The sequence below is a fragment of the Lynx canadensis genome, chromosome B3 (assembly GCF_007474595.2).
Source record: "Lynx canadensis isolate LIC74 chromosome B3, mLynCan4.pri.v2, whole genome shotgun sequence".
Classification (NCBI taxonomy): domain Eukaryota; kingdom Metazoa; phylum Chordata; class Mammalia; order Carnivora; family Felidae; genus Lynx; species Lynx canadensis.
The window spans coordinates 135,160,014-135,184,292 of record NC_044308.2 but is presented as its reverse complement, the minus strand read 5'-3'; the positions used below and the strand labels follow the sequence as shown (position 1 = coordinate 135,184,292).

General features: G+C 40.9%; 1 protein-coding gene across 1 annotated transcript in view; it reads right to left on the bottom strand.

The window, feature by feature from the left end:
• The window catches only part of GOLGA5 (golgin A5), a 34,537-nt gene that overhangs the window by 4,829 nt on the left and 5,429 nt on the right, over nt 1-24,279 (bottom strand). Inside the window, exons 3-10 of the mRNA XM_030319826.1 lie at nt 19,090-19,317; nt 17,112-17,331; nt 16,531-16,654; nt 13,839-14,042; nt 9,951-10,121; nt 7,393-7,521; nt 4,829-4,927; nt 2,669-2,894 (exon numbers count right to left, since the gene is read on the bottom strand). Coding sequence (XP_030175686.1) covers nt 2,669-2,894; nt 4,829-4,927; nt 7,393-7,521; nt 9,951-10,121; nt 13,839-14,042; nt 16,531-16,654; nt 17,112-17,331; nt 19,090-19,317 — 1,401 coding nt within the window. The remainder of the gene's footprint in view (nt 1-2,668; nt 2,895-4,828; nt 4,928-7,392; nt 7,522-9,950; nt 10,122-13,838; nt 14,043-16,530; nt 16,655-17,111; nt 17,332-19,089; nt 19,318-24,279) is intronic.

Sequence of the window (24,279 nt, the reverse complement as noted above, 5' to 3'; positions counted from 1 at the left end):
CGAACCCCATTCAGGTCCTCACCACCACCATCTCTCACACACGTTAATACGATGGTTCCTCCCTGGTCCCCCACCTCCACTCTCAGCTCTCTACAGTCTATTCTGGATACAGCAGCCAGAGGCATCTCACTAAAACACAGTCAGAGGACTTATCCCCTCAGGGCTCTTCAATGGCTTCCGACTTCATTCAGGCCAAAACAGTCTCCTCCAAGTTATCTGAATTCCCCTTAGACTACTCTCCCCCCCACTCAGTCTTCTCCAGCTGTTCTGGCCTCCTTGCTGTTCCTGCGATATGCCAGCACCACTCCTGCCTCAGGGCCTTTGCACCTGCTCTTCTCTGCCTGGAAACTCTTCCTGTAGAGCTCCTTCTAGTCTGTCTTACCTCCTTTGGGACTTTTAATAAAGTGCCACCTTTCCAATGAGGTCTATTTAAATTACAATCCCATCTCCACACTTGGCACCTTGTCTCTCCCTTCTCTGCTTGAGTTTCTTCTGTAGCACCTATCACCATCTCACATAATTTACTGTCTAGTTCCCCCCACAGCACCAGAATGTAAGATCCAAAGGGCAGAGATTTGACCTCTTTTGTCAAACACTGTATCTCCAATGCCTAGAACAGTAGCTGGTACTGAGTAGGTGCTTAATAATTACTTGATTTTGGCAACAAAAATCAAAAGCCTTTAAATGTGTATACCTAGGACTCAGCAAACTCCATTTCTAATAGCTTATGTTAAGAAAAATAAAAGATATTTACAGAGAATAGTTTCCTCAGAACTGCATATATTAGTGACAAAATTGGCAACCTAAATCTCCAACCATGAGGAATTTATTAAACAAATTATGCCATTTCCACAATGGATGTATATAAAGCAATAGACATAAACTACTGTAAGATAATACATAATAAAAACTGATTTATATGAAAAAGTTAATAACCAATAAAACAGATACTACAAACATATATAGGAAAAAAGTCTGAAAGGAGATACTCCAAAATGTTATCTGAGAGTAAGATTACTGGGTGATTTAATTTTCTTTTTTTTGATATTTTTAACAGTAACCATGCTATTAAAACACACACACACACACACACACACACAACAACAACAACAACGTGTTATTTTTTTTTTTTTTTTCAATGATTTATTTTTGGGACAGAGAGAGACAGAGCATGAATGGGTGAGGGGCAGAGAGAGAGGGAGACACAGAATTGGAAACAGGCTCCAGGCTCCGAGCCATCAGCCCAGAGCCCGACACGGGGCTCGAACTCATGGACTGCGAGATCGTGACCTGGCTGAAGTCGGACGCTTAACCGACTGCACCACCCAGGCGCCCCAACAATGTGTTATTTTTTAAAAACTTAAAAAAACTTTTAATAAAACCAAAGAACTGTGAGGTTTGCTGAATGACTACTTTGTAGACTTTATGAAGCTCTGAGATTAAAAACCTGATCTGAAGTTATACTAAAGTCTTTAACATTCTTCTTAGTTATGTATTTTGGGAATCTACAGATTTCTTCATTAAAATTATAGAGCATGGATATACTTACATGACTAAGTATTAGCTTTAATATTCGTAATTACAGATAAGATTAAATTTTTTTTAATGTTTATTCATTTTTGAGAAAGAGACAGAGCGCGAGTGGTTAAGGGGCAGAATTCAGAAAGAGAGACACAGAAACCGAAGCAGGCTCCAGTCTCTGAGCTGTCGGCACAGAGCCTGACGCGGGGCTAGAACTCATGAACCACAAGATTGTGACCTGAGCTGAAGTCAGATGCTTAACTAACTGAGCCACCGAGGCACCCCCAGATTAGATTATTAAACTAAATCTTTCTTTAAGTCTTCATGAAAGCCCCTCTCTGCCAAATTATCTGCCTTGTCATCAACATCTTGATGAATGTCTTACATATTTCAATATGATCATCGGTCTTTGGGCCTCCCTTCTCTAAGACCCAGACTAGTGAGGGATATATATAACCAGTCCATTGTCCTGTTTGCTAAGATCATGTCAAACAGATGGCTCAGGCCTCACATCAGAAGAAAAGTGGGTGCTTTGCTGGATCAAGGTTCTTTTCTTTCTTTTTTCAAAGTTTATTTATTTAAAAAATGTTTTTAATGTTTATTTTTGAGAGAGAGAGAGAGAGAGAGAGAGAGAGCGAGCGCATAAGCGGGGGAGGGGCAGAGAGAGAGGGAGACACAGAATCTGAAGCAGGCACCAGGCTCCAGGTTCTGAGCTGTCAGCACAGAGCCTGATGTGGGGCTCGAACTCACGAACCACGAGATCATGACCTGTGCTGAAGTTGGATGCTCAACCGACTGAGCCAGCCAGGTGCCCCTCAAAGTTTGTTTATTTTTGAGAGAGAGAATGTGCACATGCGTGAGTATGTGTGCACACACAAGCAGGGAAGGGATAGAGAGAAAAGAAGAGAGAGAATCCCAAGCAGGTTCTGTCAGCACAGAGTCTGATGTGGGGCTCGATCCCATGAAACGTTGAGATCATGACCTGAGCTGAAACCAAGAGTGGGACACTTAACTGAGCCACCCACGTGCCCCGAAGCTTCTTTACAAATAAAAATGGTCTTTCTGTAACTTTTCAAAGTCATGTCTGAATTAGCAAGGTTGGAATTAAGGCAATGAAAAGCTCTTTTGAAATTCCTGTTTTTGTTACCTTCGCCATTGTCAACTCCAGACATATTAATGGAAGACCCGTTATTGCTACTTCCGCTGGCAGAGTTCACCTGCTGCTCAAGGCGCTCCAGCTGAAAGACCAGAGAGTTCTTCTCTGTGCTGAGACTCTCTAGCATGGTCTGCTTCTGGATGAGAGTCTCTGTTAGCTGATGGAGCCGGTTTTCTAACTCGGACTGACTGCTGTTGCTTAAAGTTTTATTAGTAAGCTGAAAGGCAAAGTGTTCACAAATTACATAAAACTAAAGTTATACAACATAGAATCCACATTCCCACAGGTAAAGTGTGGCATTAATCAACATCTCAAACCTCTGTGATCCTACTTTCACTGCTACAGAAGAGATTTTCAAACTGTATTAATGGGCCCCAAAATCAACTTGGTGGGTCATAATCCAGATTTTAGGGACAGAGTATACAGCACACAGTATGTGAGAGGACTGTTTTGTGAAACTTCTGTTTCAGTTTTGTACTTCTAAGTACATGTGAACACTGGGAAACAACGTGTTCTTTGCTTCTTGCTGTGGCCTCGTGGTCAGAAATATTTGAAAGCACTGATCCACGATCCATGACAGTTTGAACTTCTCCACCTGGATTCAAAACCCCCCATAACTCAGCAGTGTGGTACAGCGCAAAGACCACAGCCTGAGGTTTTCACCTCTGCTCTGCAACCCCGTGGCCAGTCCGACTTCGGACGACTCACTACACCGCTCTGTACGCGGTATGTAGGGGTATGATCGCTGGTCACCGTTCTGATGGTGTAGTCACAGGTGTATCCCACTGAGGTTTTCGTTTGCATTCCCTTGATGACTGATGGTTTTGAGCACCAACTTATGTGCTTATGTGGCCGCTCATTTAAGGGTGGTTGTTTTGGGGCAAGATATTAAGATGCTGATTTCTTTTTAAAGTGTGTATTGATTGACTTTCTTTTATGAGACAAAGGTTTTCCTCTGCTCCACTTAGATGAAAAATCTTTAAGAGATGTCCTCCTACAGTTAATTCTTAATTAAAATAGCCCAATTATCTTAGGCTTAGTAGGCACTCAATAAACATTTAATAAATATAGGAATCTCTATCTAAGGATTAAACCAATTGGTGGTTTCTGCTCCTCTCTTTTCTTTGACTTTCTGCTAGCAAAGTCACGTTACCATTTAGGCACTTCACAAAGGCAGGTGAGGGAAGAATAGAACACTGAAATCAGTTAGCTGTTTCCAACTTTTTTTTTTAATTTTTGAAAATTATTTTCATGTTTATTTATTTTTGAGAGAGAGAGAGAGAGAGCAAAGCAGGGGAGGGGCAGAGAGAGGGGGAGACACAGAATCTGAAGCAGGCTCTGCACTGTCAGCATGGAGCCTGATGCAGGCTCGATCTCACGAACCTTGAGTTCATGACCTGAGCCGAAATCGAGTCAGATGCTTAACTGACTGAGCCATCCAGGCGCTCCTATTTTCAACTCATAAAAATTAAAATATTCTAAAATATTTTAAGTTACAGACTACTATGAAGTCTGAGAACTTAAAAACCAAAATTATTTGACTTTATATGTTCAAACTAAGTCATTAACCAGCTAAATCTTTATATAAATTATTTAAATGTTCAATGGGTTCATTGCTTATTAAGTCAATAAATATAAGGGAGAAAAGGATAATGTAGTTACAGGATAAGTGAATGCATGATTCTGTCACAGTTAATGATAAATATGGGTAAATCTGGGTGGTGGGCACATGTTATTTCCCATGTTTTACACTTTCAGGGTTGAACATAAGTCTTGGTGGCTTTATGAAAACAATATCAATTGTTAATAAGAAGATTTATCATTGGATTTTTCTCAGGAAAGAAACCGTAATTATGAAACTGGCAACTGGCACAACCATCACTGAAGTTAGAAGACATGAAATTTGAGGTAAATCACGTGTCCTCGGATGGCTTTGGCTACAAGACACTTGTAGGAGAAGCCACAGAACACAGCAAATGCAGCCTCAAATGGCATTAGAGGAATTTCTGTATCAGACTGAAAGTAACACCTCACTACTGCAACAGCAGAACTCAGGTGAAAATATGGGAAAAGAAGGTCATTCTGTAGCCTCTACAAAAAAATTAGCTTTGCAATGGTATCTCTTCCCAAGTTGTGAGCACTCATTCATACCTGATTCCTAAGTTTTTGAATTTCTTCTTCCCGATCCTTAATCCTGCTTTGCAATGTGTTCTTTGTTCGATACAGATCTTCTTCTATGTAGTGGAATTCCTACAAAGTGAAACATGAATAAACAGAAGCTCTATCAGTGTCCCCCATTTCATCCCCAGTACCTAAAACAGTGCCTGACACACAGGAGGCCCTCAGCCAACATGCGCTGTGTCTATCCTGAATGAACAAATGAACAGACTTGGACAGGTCTGATGAATGGTACTCCACCGTGCTGTATCAATTCGTACATGATGAATAACCAAGCACGATTCTGTAAGTGATCGTGTGTCTTCATTCTTCTTGGGTAGATGTGTAGGAAGAGATCTGCTTGATCACGTAAGTGTTGTCTAACTTAGAGGAACAAAACCTGCCAAATTATCTTGTGAATTGTTTTCAAAACACCTGCACCAGTCTGGATTCCCACGCAACATGACAGAGTTCTAGTTCTTCCACATCCTTCCCAACATTTGGTACCGTTAGTTTTGGTAAGTGTAGCTATTCTATGGGTACGTACTGGCATCTCAGTATGGTTTCTATTTGCATTTCTCTACTGATTAATGATGCTGAGCAGCTCTTCGTGGACTTATCTGGACCAGGCAATATCGTGCACCTGTTTTGCTCTATCATCGCTAAAAGGGAAAAAAAGAAATACTTCCAGGGGCACCTGGATGGCTCGGTCGGCTAAGCATCCAACTTGGGCCCAGGTCATGATCTCACAGCTTGTGGGTTCGAGCCTCACGTCGGGCTCTGTGCTGACAGCCTAGAGCCTGCTTCCGATTCTGTGTCTCCCCCTCTCTCTGCCCCTCCCCTGCTCACACTCTGTCTCTCTCAAAAATAAATACATTTAAGAAAAAAAATTAAAAGAAAGAAATACCTCCAGATTCATTAACAACTGCACGAATGTGCTGCTGGTTTGTATAATGCATGTGATGAGTTGGTGTCAGTTGCAATTTAAGACAAAGCACATGCCAGGGAAGACAGAGTAATGAACTAAAAACCTTCAAAAGCATTATGCTTAACCGTGCAGACGAAATAAAGGGAGCTGTATGAAGAAGTAAACGTGAGACAGGATCAAGCTGCTAGACTATGTTAAAACATTTAGTTCAGCCTGCTCCTTTTACTGAAAAAAAACTGAGATAAGTGAGAATAAAGAAAATGAGGCAGTAATTAGGGTAGGAGAATCTCAATTTACAAGAAGGTCTGATTTCTTTTAAACTCTTAGGCTAGCAAAAATTTAAGGCTGAAATTACTTAAATTAATAAGGAGCACCATAGGACTATTTAATCCCAAGATTAAGCACTTACACCCAGAACATCTCATGACTAAATAAACAGCCTAGAGCTACATTCAGCTGCACTTGCCTCTACTTAATTATATCATTTTAAAGACAGGCACTGGCAGTAGATGCGGTAAAACCATCTGCCATAATAAAATGAAAATTATCTAACCATCAAGGCCATCAAGTTTTTGCCTTTCACTATATAATAATAGCCCCTTGAATAAATTAAAATGCAATTTCTGAAAGGGTGGCCAATTTTATAACTAAATTATCTAAGACAGACTATGATGTATCTGCAGGCTGCTACTTGGTGAATTTTTTTCCTTCCTTACTACTCAGGAAACAGCTCCAAGTGGTACGTTCATAATAAAAACAAATATTTCTCTGAGAATAGAACAAGTTTCAGAAATGATAAATCCTAATAAAAAAGATCTAAGAATATAAATGCACAAGGCTGGAAATGTTATAAGTGATGCACTGATAATTCTAAGAATAGTTTTCTGTAAATACAGATTTTATTGTAAGGATAAAATAAGATAATGTGTACTATGTGCTTACAACAATGTCATTATTCAGTAAATTACAGATGTTATTAACATTAGATACAGCATCTTCTTGTGAAAATGTGGCTGTAAGCATGTTTAACTGTTTTTAATAATGAAACTATTACGTAAGTCTATTAAAGTAAAATAATTTGGCTTGGGGAGCAAACAACTGCCGAGTAAACAAAGAAATACAATTATAAACATGACTTATAAGAACACTGTATAAATATTTCTTCTCAAACAGAAAGAACAGCTTAATATGGCAATAATGTATTTTGTATTTCTAGTAAATAATATTACTGTTGTTCCTAGAAAGTACAAATGTAATAAAACGTGAGAATCAACTGATGTTTTTTAAGCTTTCTGCACATACACACTGTGATGAGGAGATATACCGAAATACAGACGAGGTAGTAGAAAGAACTCTGGGATGGGAATTCTGGGTTCTATTCTATTCTCTAGTTAGCTGTGTGCTAAGAGGCAAGTCCCATAACCGTTTTGTGGTTCTATTTTTCATCTGTCAAATAAACAGTGAAGGGGTGGGTAGTGACAAGGCAGGAGGGACCTAGAAGGTCGCATTTACCATCACTACTCCAAACCCATCCTACAAGAGTGTCAGTGAGGTCCTTTACTAGAAGAGTAGCCTCACGGGACCGCCAGCAAAGCACCTTCCTTGGTAATCGCCCATCTAAAATCTTTACCTGCTTCTGTCGCTCCAATTCTGCCTCCAGTTCTTGTTTAGATGCTTTTTGTCCAGCTATTTGGTCCTGCAGATCTTGTAACTGTTCTCTTGCTGATTCTGCTTCACTAACCTGCTGAGCCTCCATATCCTAAAACGATGAGCCTTATATGTGAAAGCAATAATTAACCGTTCATTTCAACATTTATTGAGTTATCACTGTGCACCATGCCCTGGGCTCAGCGGGCACTAAAGGGATACAGATGAGAGGACATGGTCTCAGCCCAAAAGGAGTAGATAAACGGACGCTTCACTGTATAATATGGCAAATGGTGAGAGACACGAAGAGGTTACCATAGCTGCCGCAGCACATGAACCATGTGATTTAATGAGCATGCGTAAACAGTGGCTCCCTGGGAGACTTATAGCTCTAATCAAAAGCTAACAATTTCAAAAGGAACAGAAACATAACATCAAAAAGGACTTTGCTGCACTGGTCCCGTGGGAATGCAGGTTATAGTTAGTTTTTGCATGTGTGCTAAGTACTCAACAGAAACTAAGAAATAACTGTTCTCTCTTACCCTCAGGTTAGTCTATTATTTCATTTTTTTTAGCTTTATTACCATTATGTTTTTATATCTTTCTATATTTCTCACTCCTTCACTTAGCGTCATTATTCTCACTTCTTCAAACTCAAAAACCACCTTCTAGATTTCCTATCAAATCTGCTAGTGGCAAAGAAGAGAACTCTAGGTTTCTCTATTTCCCCTGTATGGGTTAAGCATGCGTCCATTCATATAGGCCCACAAGAGATGAAAATCAGCATCTCAATCTGCTTTTGATCTTTTGGTACACTCTGTCTTGAACTCCTCTCCACAACTCCGCACTTCACATACTGTTTGGAAGAACGGACAGATTAATGATACTTCCAGATAATAACAGATATTCCCAGATAACACAACTTTGTGGACTTAGAGGAAAACAGCAATAAGTACAATTATTTTTCCCTACCCCTGAGTTTTCGGGGTGAGTAGTAGGTAAATTAATCTTGCCATCAATTTGACTTAATCAAATGAATTCTTGAGCAGCAGGTGGGATGGGCAGTAGTTAAGAACGTGTTCTGGAATCGGACAGACTAAGGTTCTAACCCCGACTCTGCTACTTTACTAGTCACAGGGAAGCTACTCTCCTTCTCTATGACTAGATTTCTTCAAACTACAGAAAGAGAACGCACCATACCTCCCTTCCAGGTTTATGGTGAGGAACAAATGAAGGATGTATGCTCAGAGCTCAGCGCAATGCTTGGCACAGAAGTGCTGCGTGAAGGATAGCTATTGTAGGCCAGTAACAATTCTCTCATTCTGATGGATATACTTTAATCCTTACTATAGATTTCATCAACTTCTTGAGAATAGTCAACGTCATCAGTGATGCTGAGGTAAGGATGAGATATTAAATACAACAAGTCCTATTTTTCATAATCTCATCCAAAATACATGTATAAATAAGACAAGGTGTGAATAGGATTAGCATCTACTCCATTTCTAAATTCATGGGACTGAATTTTTGGAATTCAAAATTACACGAAAAAAAAAGTCCTACTTTACAGACTATGAGGACAACAGTCTTTATCAGCTCTTCTACTTGGCCAATATGAAAAAATCCAGAAGTAACATCAGCTAACAGTTGCTGAGGGCCTAATCCATGTTGGGAACAATGCTAGGCCCTTTTACACATATCCCTTATCCTCAAGAGCAGCTCTGTTTGCCTTCAGTTTACAGATGAGAAAACTCAGGCTCAGTGAGACCAAGTGTTTGGCACGGGTAACACATCTGCTAAGTCTGATATCCAAGCCACACGCCAGACAAGAAACCCTACCCTCACGACTTCCACACCTTCCTTTGTAGGTCATCTCACAAACCAATCACTTGCTGAGTTCGCGCACGGATGAATATTCTTTGCAAAATGTTTTTTTTTTCTTTTTTCTTTTAAAGAAGGCTTGTTAGCCAGCACTTTATGTTCTCTCGTTCTCAGAGACTCCGCCTAGGATATTTACATCAAAGACTCCATGTTGAATCTAAATGAAAGGCCCCATTTACTTGTGGATTAAAAACAGCAATTCACGTAAGCCATAAATTATTAAGATTATGCCTGTAACTCTAATGAAGAGACCGTCCTGTGTCCATTCCAATATCAGAAAACATCCCAGTTTTATAGACAAGCCCAAATCTCATGTGTGTTTTAACCACTAGATTGTAAATTCCATAAATACGAAGGTTCTGTGTGGTTCCTTGCTGTTACTCTGAGCCTACAGGATGCCCAGCACATGGGGGACGCAGAGTAAGAATCTGTTTAACGAACGAATCTAGTTACCTATGTTTGTTATTCCCAGAACTTCATAGTCAGTGGACAAGAAACCTATCGCTTTAGATTCACTTCAAATGGTCACTGCTGGTCCCACACAAGTTCCACTCTCTGTCTCCCTCTGTCTTCCCTCAAACCACAGACGCCCCCTCTTCTCACCTGCCGACAGCTGGGGGTGAGTGGTTGTCTGTGCAGCCGACCCGCAGTGAATCTTACCTGTAGTTCAGACCTCAGCTGATGGATGTGGCCCATCAGCTTCTGTATCTCCTCCTTTTGCAGCTCCTTTTCATGGCGAAGTTCTTCCAGCTCCACGCTGTGGGCAGTACTGCTATCGAGGCCTTCAAAGCCAGAGCCTTCCTTCAAGCTGTTAATCAATTTTTCTTTAGACTATTACAAAAAAAAGGAACCTCTTTAAGCAAAACTGAGATTAGCTTGTATACCGAACACCATCAATCTTGCACTACCTAAGCCACTGTGCAAACAGCCCAATTACATTCTCCGCCAAAGAAAGTCCACATTGGGATGAAAACGCACTAGAGCCTTGCCGCAGACCGTCCTTGGGTTTTGATCCCCAGGCCCATGTTATTGTTGAGAACTTGTTATTAACAAGATTCTTCTCATATGTTCTTCTCCTCCCTCATGCTTTTTTCCTCCATCACATGCTACTCAACAAATATTTACGGAATGCCTACAGAGGGTTTGGCACTGTACTAAGTGTCTGTGTCATGAAGATGTCCCCCATTGGGAAGGTACCCTCAGCCTTATAAACCAGAAGGGAAGTTACAAGTATCCAGTAAAAGGCAATAAGCAAGTTGAGAGAGGCATCTGCCAAGACTACCTGCAGAGTTCCAAGAAGGAAAAACCACTTCTGGGGAAGAGAAGGCTTTACTGGAAAGCAGCAGTTATGCTGACCCTGAAAAATGGCGAGGATTTGGACAGGTATAGAGAAGACAGGGCAAAGCATAAAAATGCAACAGCATCAGGGTGAACAAGGGTATACAAGAAACAGCATCAGGGTATTGAGAGATGTGCTGAGGTACTATGTTAGGCCCAATCTGTGGGGGCTTCAGATGCCAGGCTAAAATGTTTGACTCATTTGGCAGGCCAAAACAAATGATCAAAAAGTAGACCGAGAAGTGAGATGACCAGAGCTGTATTTTAGGAGGGTTAATCTGGCAGGGGTATAAAGTAGGCATTCACAGTCTATGGCTGACGGGCCAGATCTGGCCTGTGGCCTATCGGTGGACAGCCCATAAGCTAAGCAGGGTTTCTACACGGTTATAGGATCATAAAAAAATAAAGAGTATGTGATGGTGACCACAGAGAGCCTGCGAAGCCTGCAATATGTACTATCTGGCCCTTTACAGAAAAGGTTTACCAACCCCTGGTAGAAAAGAGGCGTTGGGAAAAGCGATTTAATGTGGGAAGACTAGTTTAAAAAAAATTTTTTTTAACGTTTATTTATTCTTGAGACACAGAGAGACAAAGCATGAATGGGGGAGGGGCAGAGAGAGAGGGAGACACAGAATCGGAAGCAGCCTCCAAGCTCCGAGCCGTCAGCCCAGAGCCCGACGTGGGGCTCGAACTCACGGACCGCGAGATCGTGACCTAAGCTGAAGTCGGACACTTAACCGACTGAGCCACCCAGCACCCCATGGGAAGACTAGTTTAAAAAGTGCTATTGTTCTAGGCCAGCAGTAATGACCATCGGCTCTTTGACCTTCGATAGAAATATTTGAAAGGCACTCTCCTCCATCAAAAATAGTCTTTCCTTTTTATGTGGTAGAACTCTGGGCGACTTCTTCAAAGTTCTCTGTATTTTTTTCAATTTTCTATAATAAACATAATTCTCCCTCTCTCTCTGGGCTAAGGCCCAGACCTCTGTGCTGAGCTCCAGGCCTGTGTTTCTGATCGCCTTCCAAAAACGTTCACCCAATGTCACATCAGTTTTGCAAACTCGTCATCGCCTGTCCTACCCTCCAGTGCTAGCCTACCGGCTTCCCTGTTTCTCTGCCACACGGCAGGGGAGTATCTAAACCAGAAAACCGGAGTCCTCCTTCCTTGCACTTCCATTCCCCCCCTCCTCCAGTTAATCTCTCCATCTCACACACCCCACCTCCTCCAAGTCTGTCCCGTCTGCCACCCTCACTACCACAAATTAGACCAGTCCTCACTATTCCTCACCATCCATTCTGATACCCTCCTCTTTACCGTCTCCATCTCGCCATCCCGTCCTCACCCCTCAACATCTGTGGCAATTCACTGAGCACCTCCTAAGAGCCGGGTCCCGTGCCAACTCTCCCCTCGCATCCTCATCACGGCCAGTCCTTCCGCTCCTTCTCTTTCTCGCCTCTTCATCCCTAACCGTCACAGTCAAGGCAACTAGCTGCCGTCCACCACATATGCCATGCCATGCTCCCTCAGGCGCCCTTTGCAAGGGCACAGGCTGTCCTATCAGAAATCTCCTCCCCACAAGTCTTCCTACTCCTCCTCCAATTCCTCTTTATACGGCACCTCCAGTTGCCCGACTCCCCCCGGCAGATTTTAAGGGCTTAATGCATCGATAACTTCATCCCGCCAATTACCTCAGGTTTTTTTTTTTTTTTTTTTTTTTACTAACTAAACTGCTCTTTTCAGAAAGAAGACATACCCTCAGCACCTACCATAATGCCTCGTGAATAGTTAAGTACTCAATAAGGACCCTTTTAAATGAATTAGAGTGACATTGCAAAAATAATTGGAATGGTTTGGAGGAGACAGACATGCTGTCTCATGAAAGAGGAATCAAAAAGGTGCTCATACCCAACAGGAGGCAGGAGCTAAAGGAAAAAGGTGGAGTCAAAATGTCATTGTGGTTCAAGCTCTATTGCCTGGGAAGAAGGCATGATATTTACCGCAATAAGAGAATGAAGGAGAAGCTGGTTTGGGGGATGGGACATCCCATGTAGAGAAACACGGCAGGCACTTAGAAACAGGTCAGGAAGTTAGGCTTGGAGACAAGCTGAAGTCACATCAAGGTGGCAGACACAGGCAGAGGGGATATATACATGATAACGCGAAGAAAGGAGTTAGAGAGGGCTTAGGATGGAATTTGGGAGGACTCTCCTCTTTGGAGACTGGGAAGAGGGCCCAACAGAGACAGAAAGAGCAGTGAGAGAGGATAGAGAGAGAGAAGGCAGTGCGAGTGGCACCAGAAGGCAGGAGTTTCAAGAAGGGAGGGGGGCTAACAGTGTCCAATACTCCACCAAAATCAAAGTGGGTGGAAACTAAGAAAGGAAGAAAGTACATATTCAGGTCATTAAAGGCCTCTGGGAAGACAATTTCAGAAATGTAGCAGGGACAGAAATTACACGAAGGAGTTAAAGTTACCAGGTCTAAAATAGAGACAGCATATTTACAAAAATTCTGGTAAGTCTGACATTGAGAGAAAGGACAAGGAAATGGATCCAAGTGGTCAAAAAAGCCAAAAGTATGGTTTTTTTCCTTAGGCAGGAGTTCGAAGACCTTGTCTGTTCTTCTGCTAAGCGACCATGTGCTCTTGAGTATGCTGAGCCAGAAGAAGGCAGCAGAGAGGGGAAAAACAGGGAGAGGACAGACTCAGGAGGAGGAGCTTAAATGAGGTGGAGCGGGAACCAACGCACAGGCTGAAAATGCCTCCTGACGAAAGCAGACGTTTCCCTCCGATAGGAGGCAAAGGAAGGAGAAGCTGAAGACTACATTAGCTGGAGACTGACACAGTGTTTTTCAGCGGAGTGGAAGGGAAGGTCGGCTGAGATACCAGGCGGGGGAAGCTGCCTGAAAAACCTGATGGAGGCTCAGCAAGGAAGAAGGAAGTGACTGCTTAACAACGATCATCGATATAGCCGTGGTTAAGATGACAGGTGGCGGGCCTGGCCTGGGCAGTGGCAGAATGAATTTTAAGCAAAAAGAAAGAAAGGTGGTTGGAACAAGCGACATCTTAGCCTTTTACAAAACCTCTGAGTTGGCTCTGACATGAGCCAACCCAGCCAAACACGAACAAATCCTCTCACAGATCAACGTGGAGTCAAAAAGTGTCTCCCAACTGGCGAATCCCAACATCCACAGTGTACATCTCAAGCTTACTTGGAGTATTCTAGTAGCTTTTTGCTTGTAGTCGATGAGTTCCTGCTTAGAGGACTCCAAGTTGGACTTCAACACTTTGACTTGTTGCTGCAGCTCGTCAACTCTCTTCTTCTCGTCCGAGTATTTTCGTTCGGCCAGAGTAACCGCTTCTGCCAAACTCTGCCGTTCCGCTTCCATGTCATTAAGGCGTGCAGCAAACTCGTTCTGTGACAAATTTTTATATCTGCTTACATCATTTCCTTTGAGATATATTTTACAACCACCTAATCAGATATCTTACGGGATTTTTTTTAGCTCGGTCCAACAACCTAACAGGGAGGTTTAAAAACAAAACAAAACAAAACAAAACAAAACAAAACATACCACCTCATTTGTTAAGAACTAAAGAATAGAGAATTTAAGGTTGCTGGCTCCCAAAAATGGCAATGCATCAGAATCAATTAGGGAGTTTTAAAAAAAATGCAGCCACCGAAGGCCTTCCCCAGGCTTACTGAATTGGAACTTCTAAGACTAGGCTTGGAAATCTGTTTTTTGGGTTTTTTTTTTAATGTTTTTATTTATTTTTGAGACAGAGAGAGACAGAGCATGAGCAGGGGAGGGGCAGGGAGAGAGAGAGGGAGACAGAATCTGAAGCAGGCTCCAGGCTCCGGGCTGTCAGCCCAGAGCCTGGTGCAGGGCTCAAACTCACAGACTGTGAGATCATGACCTGAGCTGAAGTCGGACACTTAACTGACTGAGCCACCCAGGCACCCCAAGAAATGTGTTTTTTAAGAAACTTCCAAGGTAAATCTGGTCACTTGGATACAGGTGAATCTGGTCAGCCTGATACTAAGCTGATCAATGAATAAAAGGCCTACAGAAAACAGAAAAGTCTATCAGAAAGCAAATGAAAGACGTAAGTAAATAGCTACATCTTTTCTAGCAGTATGGCTAATGTTTTCCTTTTATTTCACATTTTTCTAATCAACTGCTCAATGTAATTTTTTAGCTTAAGAAACTTTTAAAGCCACTGAATGACTGAATTAAGTATAAAATATACCATATTTTGGAAATTAAGTATACAAAAAAGAATGTAAAATATCTCATTAATGATATTTATTGTTAACTATATGTTGAAATGATAGTACTTTGGATATACTGTATTAAATACACTCATAAGATTTTCAAAAAGCCCACACTAGCTGATAGTTACTTTCAGGACTGAACTATTTTCACCTGTTGAAAAGACAGCCTGGCCCAGTGGTTCTCAACCTCACTGCCCAATGGACACACCTGTGAATCTTATAAAACTCAAATACCACTGCTTATGCCTACCTCACACAATGTGATCAGGCTCCCTGGAAGTGGAGACCTGGCATCAGAAAGTAGTAAAAGCTACATGATCCTAATGTATAGACGGGGTTGAGAACCACAGAACTAGATGCAAAAATTAATTCAAGAGTAAAATTTGGGGCACCTGGGTGGTAGTCGGTTAAGCATATGACTTTATTTTTTAATGACTTCAAATTGAAGTCATACTATTCTTTTTTTTAATGTTTATTTATTTTTGAGACAGAGCATGGGGAAGGGGTAGAGTAAGAGGGGGAGAATCCGAAGCCAGATCCGGAGCCAGAATCCGAAGCAGGCTTCAGGCTCTGAGCTGTCAGCATAGAGCCTGACGTGGGGCTGCAACCCACAAACCTTGAGATCATGACCTGAGCTAAAGTTGGACACTTAATCAACTGAGCCACCTAAGCGCCCCTAAGCATCTGACTCTTGATCTCAGCTCAGGTCTTGAACGCAGCCCTGCGTTGGGCTCCGCACTGGGCATGAAGCCTACTTAAAAAAAATTTTTTAGGGGCGCCTAGGTGGCTCGGTCGGTTAAGCGTCCCAACTGCAGCTCAGGTCATGATCTGGCGGCTCATGAGTTTGAGCCCCATGTCAGGCTCTGTGCTGACAGCTCAGAGCCTGGAGCTTGCTTCAGATTCAGCATCTCCCTCTCTCTCTGCCCCTCCCCTGCTTGCACTCTCTCTCTTTCAAAATAAATAAACATTAAATTAAAAAAAAAATTTTAAGAAAAGGTTTTTTTAAAGAGTAAAAGTATATATTAGGTACATTTCTCTAGAAATAAATGAAATCAGATAAAATGGAATCAGTAAAAGCTTAAATAAAAACATAAACAAGATGCCCCACATCAGCAACTTTTTTCTAAGTATTTTATTCAAAAGCTTCTCAGCACCATCTAGTTGTAAGAAAGAAGCCCCAAATCAGCTTTTAATCAGATAATGGTAATGCTGGTTGCACAACAAAATTAAGTGAAAAAATGTCTGTCTCTAATGAACATTAACTATTTTAATTGTATTTCTTTTTTTAAGGGGTGCTGAGGGACTGCTCCCCTTTTATTATCTGACAGAGCTTTCTCTCAAGAGAGTGTAACACCCCTCCCCCCTGGGACCCTTGTCCGACCTGTGCGTCGTCCCTTCAAATACCCTCTCAGAAGAAGAGCCCCCACGTCCCCCTGCCGATGCCTTGTCAATCATAAAGGATACTGAACTTCATTTTAAATGTATTTCAATACGTAGGATTAAATTTAGCGAGGATCAAGCTAAATTTCCAAATACTTGGATTTTGTCACAGAAAGAATTTTCTGAAACGCACTGCAGAATTTTATTTGGCAGAGAATGTGTTAGGAAAGCCATGCCTCCTCTCGAACCTGCATCTGTTTACAGCTCTCCTGCTCTCTCTTCCGGGCGGCGTCCGCTTCATGCAGTCTCTCCTGAAGGGTTTGCAGAGCTTGGTTCTGCAGGCTACTACCTTCGCTGTGATCCTGCATTATTCTAAAAGACAAGACATCACTCGAAGAGGCTCGTTTCCACAGTGTACAAGTGGTCAGGTAGAATAATTTTTAGAGCATTGGCTTATAAGCACAAAAAAGATGGCTTGACTAAAATATTCTTAAAGAAGTCTTTCTGCCTTTTAATGGAACGTGACCTATATTTTTAGGCATCCAAATATAAGCACACAGCACATATCATCAAATGTCAAAAGATTAATGACCTGACGTTCTTCAAATATTTTTAAATGCAGACTCTGCTAACAATGCATCTCAAGATTCAACTAGTAAGTCGACTTTTAATCACACACATTTCACATCAAAAAAAACCCATAAATTTCCCCTCTGTAAATTTCAAAAGCTAAGTTTCCACAAAGTGGGATATACTACAGTGTTTATAATTACTTGTATTGGAAAGAAACGTCCCAGCCCCCTTGTTCATGACTTCTAGAGTGAGCTACCTCGATTTTTCGCTCTGTAAGGCTTCCAGGGCTTCTGTGCGGGAGCTCAGTAGCTGGTCGGCTTCCTGCAGCCTCACTTTCAGCACACCCAGCTGCGAGTCCTTTGCGGCCACTGCTTCAGTCAGATCGTCGACCTGGGCTCGAAGTTCTCGAGTTATTCGATCACTCTTTGAGTGGTCAACATTCCACTTTTCAACTCTTGCTCTTGCTTTGTTTAATTCTAAAAAAGACAGAGAGAAATGTCTCTATTCAAGCAGACACGCCTTTCTCACAGCACACACAGATTCTCCTCTGCGCCTTTAGGACTGACTGCCAAAATTGGGGGCTTAGACGTATCTTCAGATTATTTGCTCCAAATGGGATACCCACTTCTCAAGGCCAACACTCACATCTACATTACAGTTAACAGGCTGGAACGGGGCATGATAACAGCTGCTCTTCTACAAAGAAAAATTTTTTTGAGACATAGCATAAAGTATTTGGGAGCCAAAACCAGTATAGAGCAGAATTCACAACACTAAAATGGTCGGTGGATTCGTAGAGTTCTGAGAATGCAAATTCGTAGAGACAGGACGAATGCAAATCCAAACCAAGGGCATACACTCCAGTAAGACCAAACAAACAAAATCAAAACCTGAAGATAAACACAGGAAAGAATCTGTTTCTCTCAATCATCATAGCAAAAAGATGCTATTTTTTTTAATGTTTTATTTTTTGAGAGAGTGCAAGTGGGGGAGGGGCAGAGAGAGGGAGACAGAGGATCCAAAGTGAGTTCTGTGCCGACTAGAGAGAGCCCGATGCAGGGCTCGAACCCACAAACCATGAGATCATGACCTGAGCCAAAGTCGGACGCTCAACCAACTGAGCCACCTGGGCACCCCTAAAAGATGTTTTAAAAAAATTTTTTTTCATCCTTATTTATTTTTGAGAGAGAGAGAAAGAGAGAGACAGAGTGTGAGTGGGGGAGATGCAGAGAGATGGAGACACAGACTCCAAAGCAGGTTCCAGGCTCTGAGCTGTCAGCACAGTGCCCAACACGGGGCTTGAACTCACAGACCATGAGATCATGACCCAAGCTGAAGTCGGACGCCTAACCGACTGAGCCACCCAGGTGCCCCCTATTGTTTAAATCTAGAAAGAACAGTGCAGTAAAGATTTCCACATCCTTACATATGCTCTGTAACAACAGTCTGCCGGCAAAACAAAATTAACATCAAAGCAAACTCTACATGGTCTCAGGAAAGGATCTATTTCTATGTCCACGTTAGTCTGGTAAAGTGAAGTTTTTTCTAAAGTCAGCCCAACAAGTCTTAAACTTCCTTCCTCTTGTACTCTTCTGGGCCTCCATCCACGTCTTGGCCAAACTTTCCCACTGTCCCTACACTCCTTTCTAATCACTGCCAGGATCCAGGGCAGAGACTTCTCTTATCTTCCCTTGGCCACACTTGCATTAACATTAACATACTCCCCACCACTACCTCACTTGTGGGATTTTTTTACTTTTAAATTACCTATTTCTGATGAATCCAAGGGTTTTCTACTCTAGGGCCACTTCACTGCACATTTCGAGACAGTACTTTTCAAACTGAATTCCATGTTTGCTTTACAGCCCCAGGAGCAGTGCAATACCGTGACCTCGCCCACTGGTGCCCACTACTTTGTTTAATCACACCTTTGGCTCATGAGCAGCTCCCCCTGAATGCTCAGAATAAATCGATCAAATGAATCAGATGATTACTGATGTTCTGTTCTCAGTCCCTAAATTTCATGATTCCTAAAGAATGACCAAACAAGCCAATGTTCTGGTTCAGGTCAGTGGGAGGATGACTGGTCTCATTTCTAAATCTGGGCCCTGTTTCTATGAAAATGCTATTTTATAAGTCTCATCTGAAATATTTCTAAGTTTTGATGTAATCAAATCTTCGTTTATTTTTGAAATGTTAAATTCCTAACCCTGCACATTGAAATAAGGCTCTACCTTCTTGAGTTTCCTTGGATCTTTGAAGTAATGAGGCCATTTCTTGATTTAAAGACTGAACCTCATTCCTCAACAGTTGGTTCTCCAACCGAAGATTAGACAGTTCATGTGATTTGCCGTCAGGAGTAGGTGCTGGGTTGTGGTCAGTACAGGCAGCACTTGATGATACATTGTCCTTTGAAGAATCCTCTTGAACTTCATGGCCAGAATCTGAATTATTAGAGGTTTCTGTAAAAAAAAAAAAAAAAAAAAAAAAAAAAAAGAATACACTTTTGTTACACCAGAACAGGCACTGCATACACATTAGTAGCTCACTTTGGTAGAATGCCTTTTGGCTCAAGCTGACTGCTACAGCTAAAATGACGGCTTAAATTTAAATAAAATACAGGTTAAATTTTCAATAGACTTCCTTCTGATGAAATTTCATGCTCCTACTTGGAGGCTACAGACCTCTAAGGATCTCAAAGTCTGGATATACTGAATGAATGGTGATGCAGAACAGACACAAGAATACAGTTCTGGGAAGGAGAAAACCAGAGAGAATTTAAGTGGCTGGGTTTAGGTAAAAAGGGTTTCAGTCTCCCTTTGGGCTTTAAAGTATTTTCTTAAAAAAAGAGACAAGTCCCAACAGTGAAAATACTGGAAAGGCACGAAAGAACAGCTGTGGGTTTCAAGGCAAGGAGAGTATTAATATGTCGGAGCAATCTGTTACATACCAAACTTGAGTCTAAAAGGTCTTACTCAAGGAGCTAGAGATTCATAAATTCAGATTCATCCTGCTTTTGTTACAAAATGTGATGCAGATGCATTTTTAACTTGCTCTAAAAAAACTAGGTACAGTTATATAGCTAAATGATAAAATGGACTAAAATAGTAACAGTACAGGCAAAAGAGCTGACACTTCAGAAAGGAAGAGAAACTACTGACCAATAATCGTATAAAAAAGTTCTCAACATCATCAGTGATCAAGGAAAAATGCAGATTGAAACCACGAGAACCAATGCACACCCACTAAAATGGCTACAATTAAGAGGACGATGCCAAATGCTGACTAAGACACGGAGCAGCCAGAGCTCTCCTAGATTTTACTGGTGGGAGCACAAAATGGTGTAACCACTGTGGGAAAAGGTTTCAGTTTCTTACGAAATTAAATATGCAGCTACCATTTCGCCTAGTAATTCCCTTCCTAGCTTTCCACTTCCTAGAGACATGAAAACATTTTCCCGCAAACAGACAAGAACAAAAATGTTCATAGCAGCTTTATTTACAATAACCCAAAACTGGAAACAATCCATTGTCCATAAAAGAGACTAAAGTGTGGTACACTCAGAACAAATTACTGATATATCCATGGATCTTACTAATGTGGTGAGGAAAAAGATAAGAGAGTGGACATACTATATGATTCCATTTATATGGAAGTTTTAGAAAAACTAAGGTGAAAAAAATCAGAACAGTGGTAGTTGGGGAAATGGGGTAGAAAGATGAACTGGAAAGAGACAAGAGGCAAAGGGACAAAGGAAATGTTCTTTATCATAATAAAAGTGTGGGTTACATAGGCATAGCCATTTATCTGTATAGCTAAGATTTGTGCACTTCAATATACAGAAAAAAATTATGAGAAATCGAAATCTGAACAATGATTAGGTATTAGGTGATACTGAGGAATTATTAAAATTTTAGGGTGATTATGGTGTGGATGTTTGTTTTCAAAGCTTGCATTTCTCTAGGGTCATCAAATGAAATATTTCTAGAAGAAATGATAGGAGATCTGTGATTTGTTTCAAAATAATTCTGTGGCGGGTAGAGGAAGGGATGGAAAACGGGAGGGTATAAAAGAAATAAGAACGGCTGTAAACTGTTTAGATAATGTAGCCAGATAATAGGTATTATTGGAGGGAGTCATCAAAATCTTCTTTGATATATCTGAAATTTCCAAAATCAAAATTAAAAAAAAAAATTTTTTTTTAATGTTTATTTATTTTTGAGACAGAGAGAGACAGAGCATGAGCAGGGAAGGGGCAGAGAGAGAGGGAGACACAGAATGTGTCAGCTGTGCCGACAGCTCAGAGCCCGATGCAGGGCTCGAACTCACGAACTGTGAGATCATGACCTGAGCCGAAGTCGGTCACTTAACTGACTGAGCCACCCAGGCGCCCCAAAATCAAAAATTTTTTAAAGAAATAAAGTATATATCCAAAATTGTGGGATATACATAAAGTAGTATTTAAAAAGACATTTATAGGGGCACCTGGGTGGTTCAGTTGGTTGAGCATCCGATTCTTGATTTCAGCTCAGGTCATGAACCCAGGGTTGTAGGATTAAGCCCTTCACTAGGCTCTGAGCGGACAGCACAGAGCCTGCTTGGGATTTTCTCTCTCCCCATTTCTCTGCCCCTTCCCTGCTTGCTCTCTCTCAAAATAAATAAATAAATACACATTTAAAAAAAATAAATAGACATTTTTTGTATTTAATATATACATCAAAAATGAAAGGAAGAAAATGAGTTAAAGGCTATAAAAACAGAATAAACCCTGGGGCGCCTGGGTGGCTCAGTTGGTTAAGCGTCTGACTTCAGCTCAGGTCATGATCTCACGGTTCATGGGTTTGAGCCGTGCCATTGGGTTCTGTGCTGACAGCTCAGAGCCTGGAGCCTGCTTCAGATTCTGTCTCCCTCTCTCTTTGCTCCTCCCCTACTTACACTCGGTCTCTCTCTCTCAAAAATAAACACACACACACACACACACACACACACACACACACACACACACAATTTTAAAACAGAATAAACCCCAAAGCAAAAATTAACAATAAAGACCAGAAATTAACAAAATAGAAATCTGCTAGAGAGAATTAAAATGGTCTTTTGAGCGACATATCACAAACATTATGCCAATAAATTTTTAAATGTATATGATGTTGAAACCTATCAAATTGTATACTTAAGTATGTGTAGTTTATTATACGTCAGTTATACTTCATTAACACTGTTTAAAAAAATAGGCATTTATCACAGTGCCAGATACTGATATTCTTCTAGTAGTATCTGTGATCAAGCTTTGGTTTCTGCAGGGTTAGTATGAATGATTAGGTTGGTGTCCAACTGGGTTAAGGTTTCAGCTATGACCCTTTTACTAGTTTCCTAAAATTAAGTAAAATAAATACAATCCCCCAAAGTACATATGAAATAGACAAACTCTTAGGGAAAAAAATGTAACTCACCAAAAACAGAGGAAATGGAAAACCAATAGAATCAATAGTTAAAACTCCAGACCTGATGGTTTTACCAGTGAGTTCCAGCAAAATTCAGGGAATAAATAATCTTGGTTTTACATCAAATAATTAAGACAACAGAAAAAGAGGGAACACTTTCCAATTCATTTTATAAGGCTAACATAACTGTAATACTAAAACCTAACAGTATTACAGGTCACTCTCACTTATGAAATAAATGCAAAATCCTAACTGGAATATTAGCAAACTGAAAGTCAAGTCTGGTTTTAGGTTTTAAAAAAGTCAATTGATTTGTATCCCATATTAAGGAACAAAAAGCATATTAAAAAATCATATGATATACATACAGGAAAAAACACTGTAAAAATTCAACATAAAAACTCAAATTAGAGGGATGGCTAGGTGATTCAGTAGGTTAACCGGTTTCACCAGCTGTGGGTTTGACCCCTATGTTGTGCTAACAGCTCGGAGCCTGCTTGGGATTCTCACTCTCTCCCTCTCTCCCCCTCCCCCGCTCGCTCTCGCTCTCAAAATACAAACTTAAGAAAACACAACTCAAACTAGATACACATAGAAACAGTCTTCACCTGATAAAAAGTACCTATAAAAAAACTAACACAGACACTATATTTTGTTAAACTGTCAAACCATGGTTAAGACAAAGAACAAGATACTGGTTCTCAGCCCAAGCCAATGCAGTGAGGCAAGAAAAAGATTCTTTTTAAAGATTAAAGGGTTAAGAAGGAACCAAACTGTCACTATCCACAGATACTGTGTTGTTGAAAATCTAAATGAATGTACAGAAAAATAAAAGATTAAGAGCTATGTAGGCTGCTGTGTGTCAAAAGCCAATACATCAGGAACAGGAAGTAAAACTTTAAAAAGGATGCCATCTTCAAAAAATATAAACTACCAGGAATAAATCTGACAAAAAATATGCAAGACTTTCATGAAGAAAATGATAAAATCTTAAAGAAAGACACTTAAGGGGCGCCTGGGTGGCTCAGTCGGTTGGGCGGCCGACTTCGGCTCAGGTCATGATCTCGAGGTCCGTGAGTTCGAGCCCCGCATCGGGCTCTGTGCTGACAGCTCGGAGCCTGGAGCCTGTTTCAGATTCTGTGTCTCCCTCTCTCTGACCCTCCCCTGTTCATGCTCTGTCTCTTTCTGTCTCAAAAATAAAATAAAAACGTTAAAAAAAAATTAAAAAAAAAAAAAAAGAAAGACACTTAAAAACTAAGTTGAAATTGTACCATGTTATTATGGGTGAGAAACCTCAGTTTTGTAAAGATGCTGATTCTCACTCAAACGGAAGCAATAGACTCCCAATAAAAAGGCCAAAAGAATTTTTGTGAAACTTGGAAGGCAAATTCTAAAATGAATATGATGTACAAAAAAGTCCAAGAATAGCCAAAACATTCTTGAAAGACCAGATGGGAGAAATTGCTCTAGGAGATATCAAAACACTATAAAACTACATGAATTAAGACAGCATGGCATTGGCACAAAATGCCAGGGGTGATATTGCAGATTGACAGGGAAAGGAAATATTTTCAATGACTAATGCTGAGAGAACAGTATGGGGGAAAAAAATGGAACTAGATAGGCATCCACCTTACACCGTTTATCTAAAAAACCCCAAAATTTTAAATAAACATAAAAATATGAAACGCAAAACTATAAAACCTTTAGAATACAGGAAAATATCCTTATGGCCTTAGGACAGGAAAAAGTTTTCTAAGACACAAGAAAACATACCACAAAGAAAAGAATGCTAAATTCATGTACATTAAGAACTCTACTGAGATACCACAGAGAGAAGTGGGGGAAAACCAAGGTAAAACAGAATGAGGTGTAGAAAGAATCACCATCTGGAATATATAAAGAATATCTATGAATCAATAAGGAAAAAGACAAATGATCCATTGGAAAAAATTGATCAAAAGACTTGAATAGCAC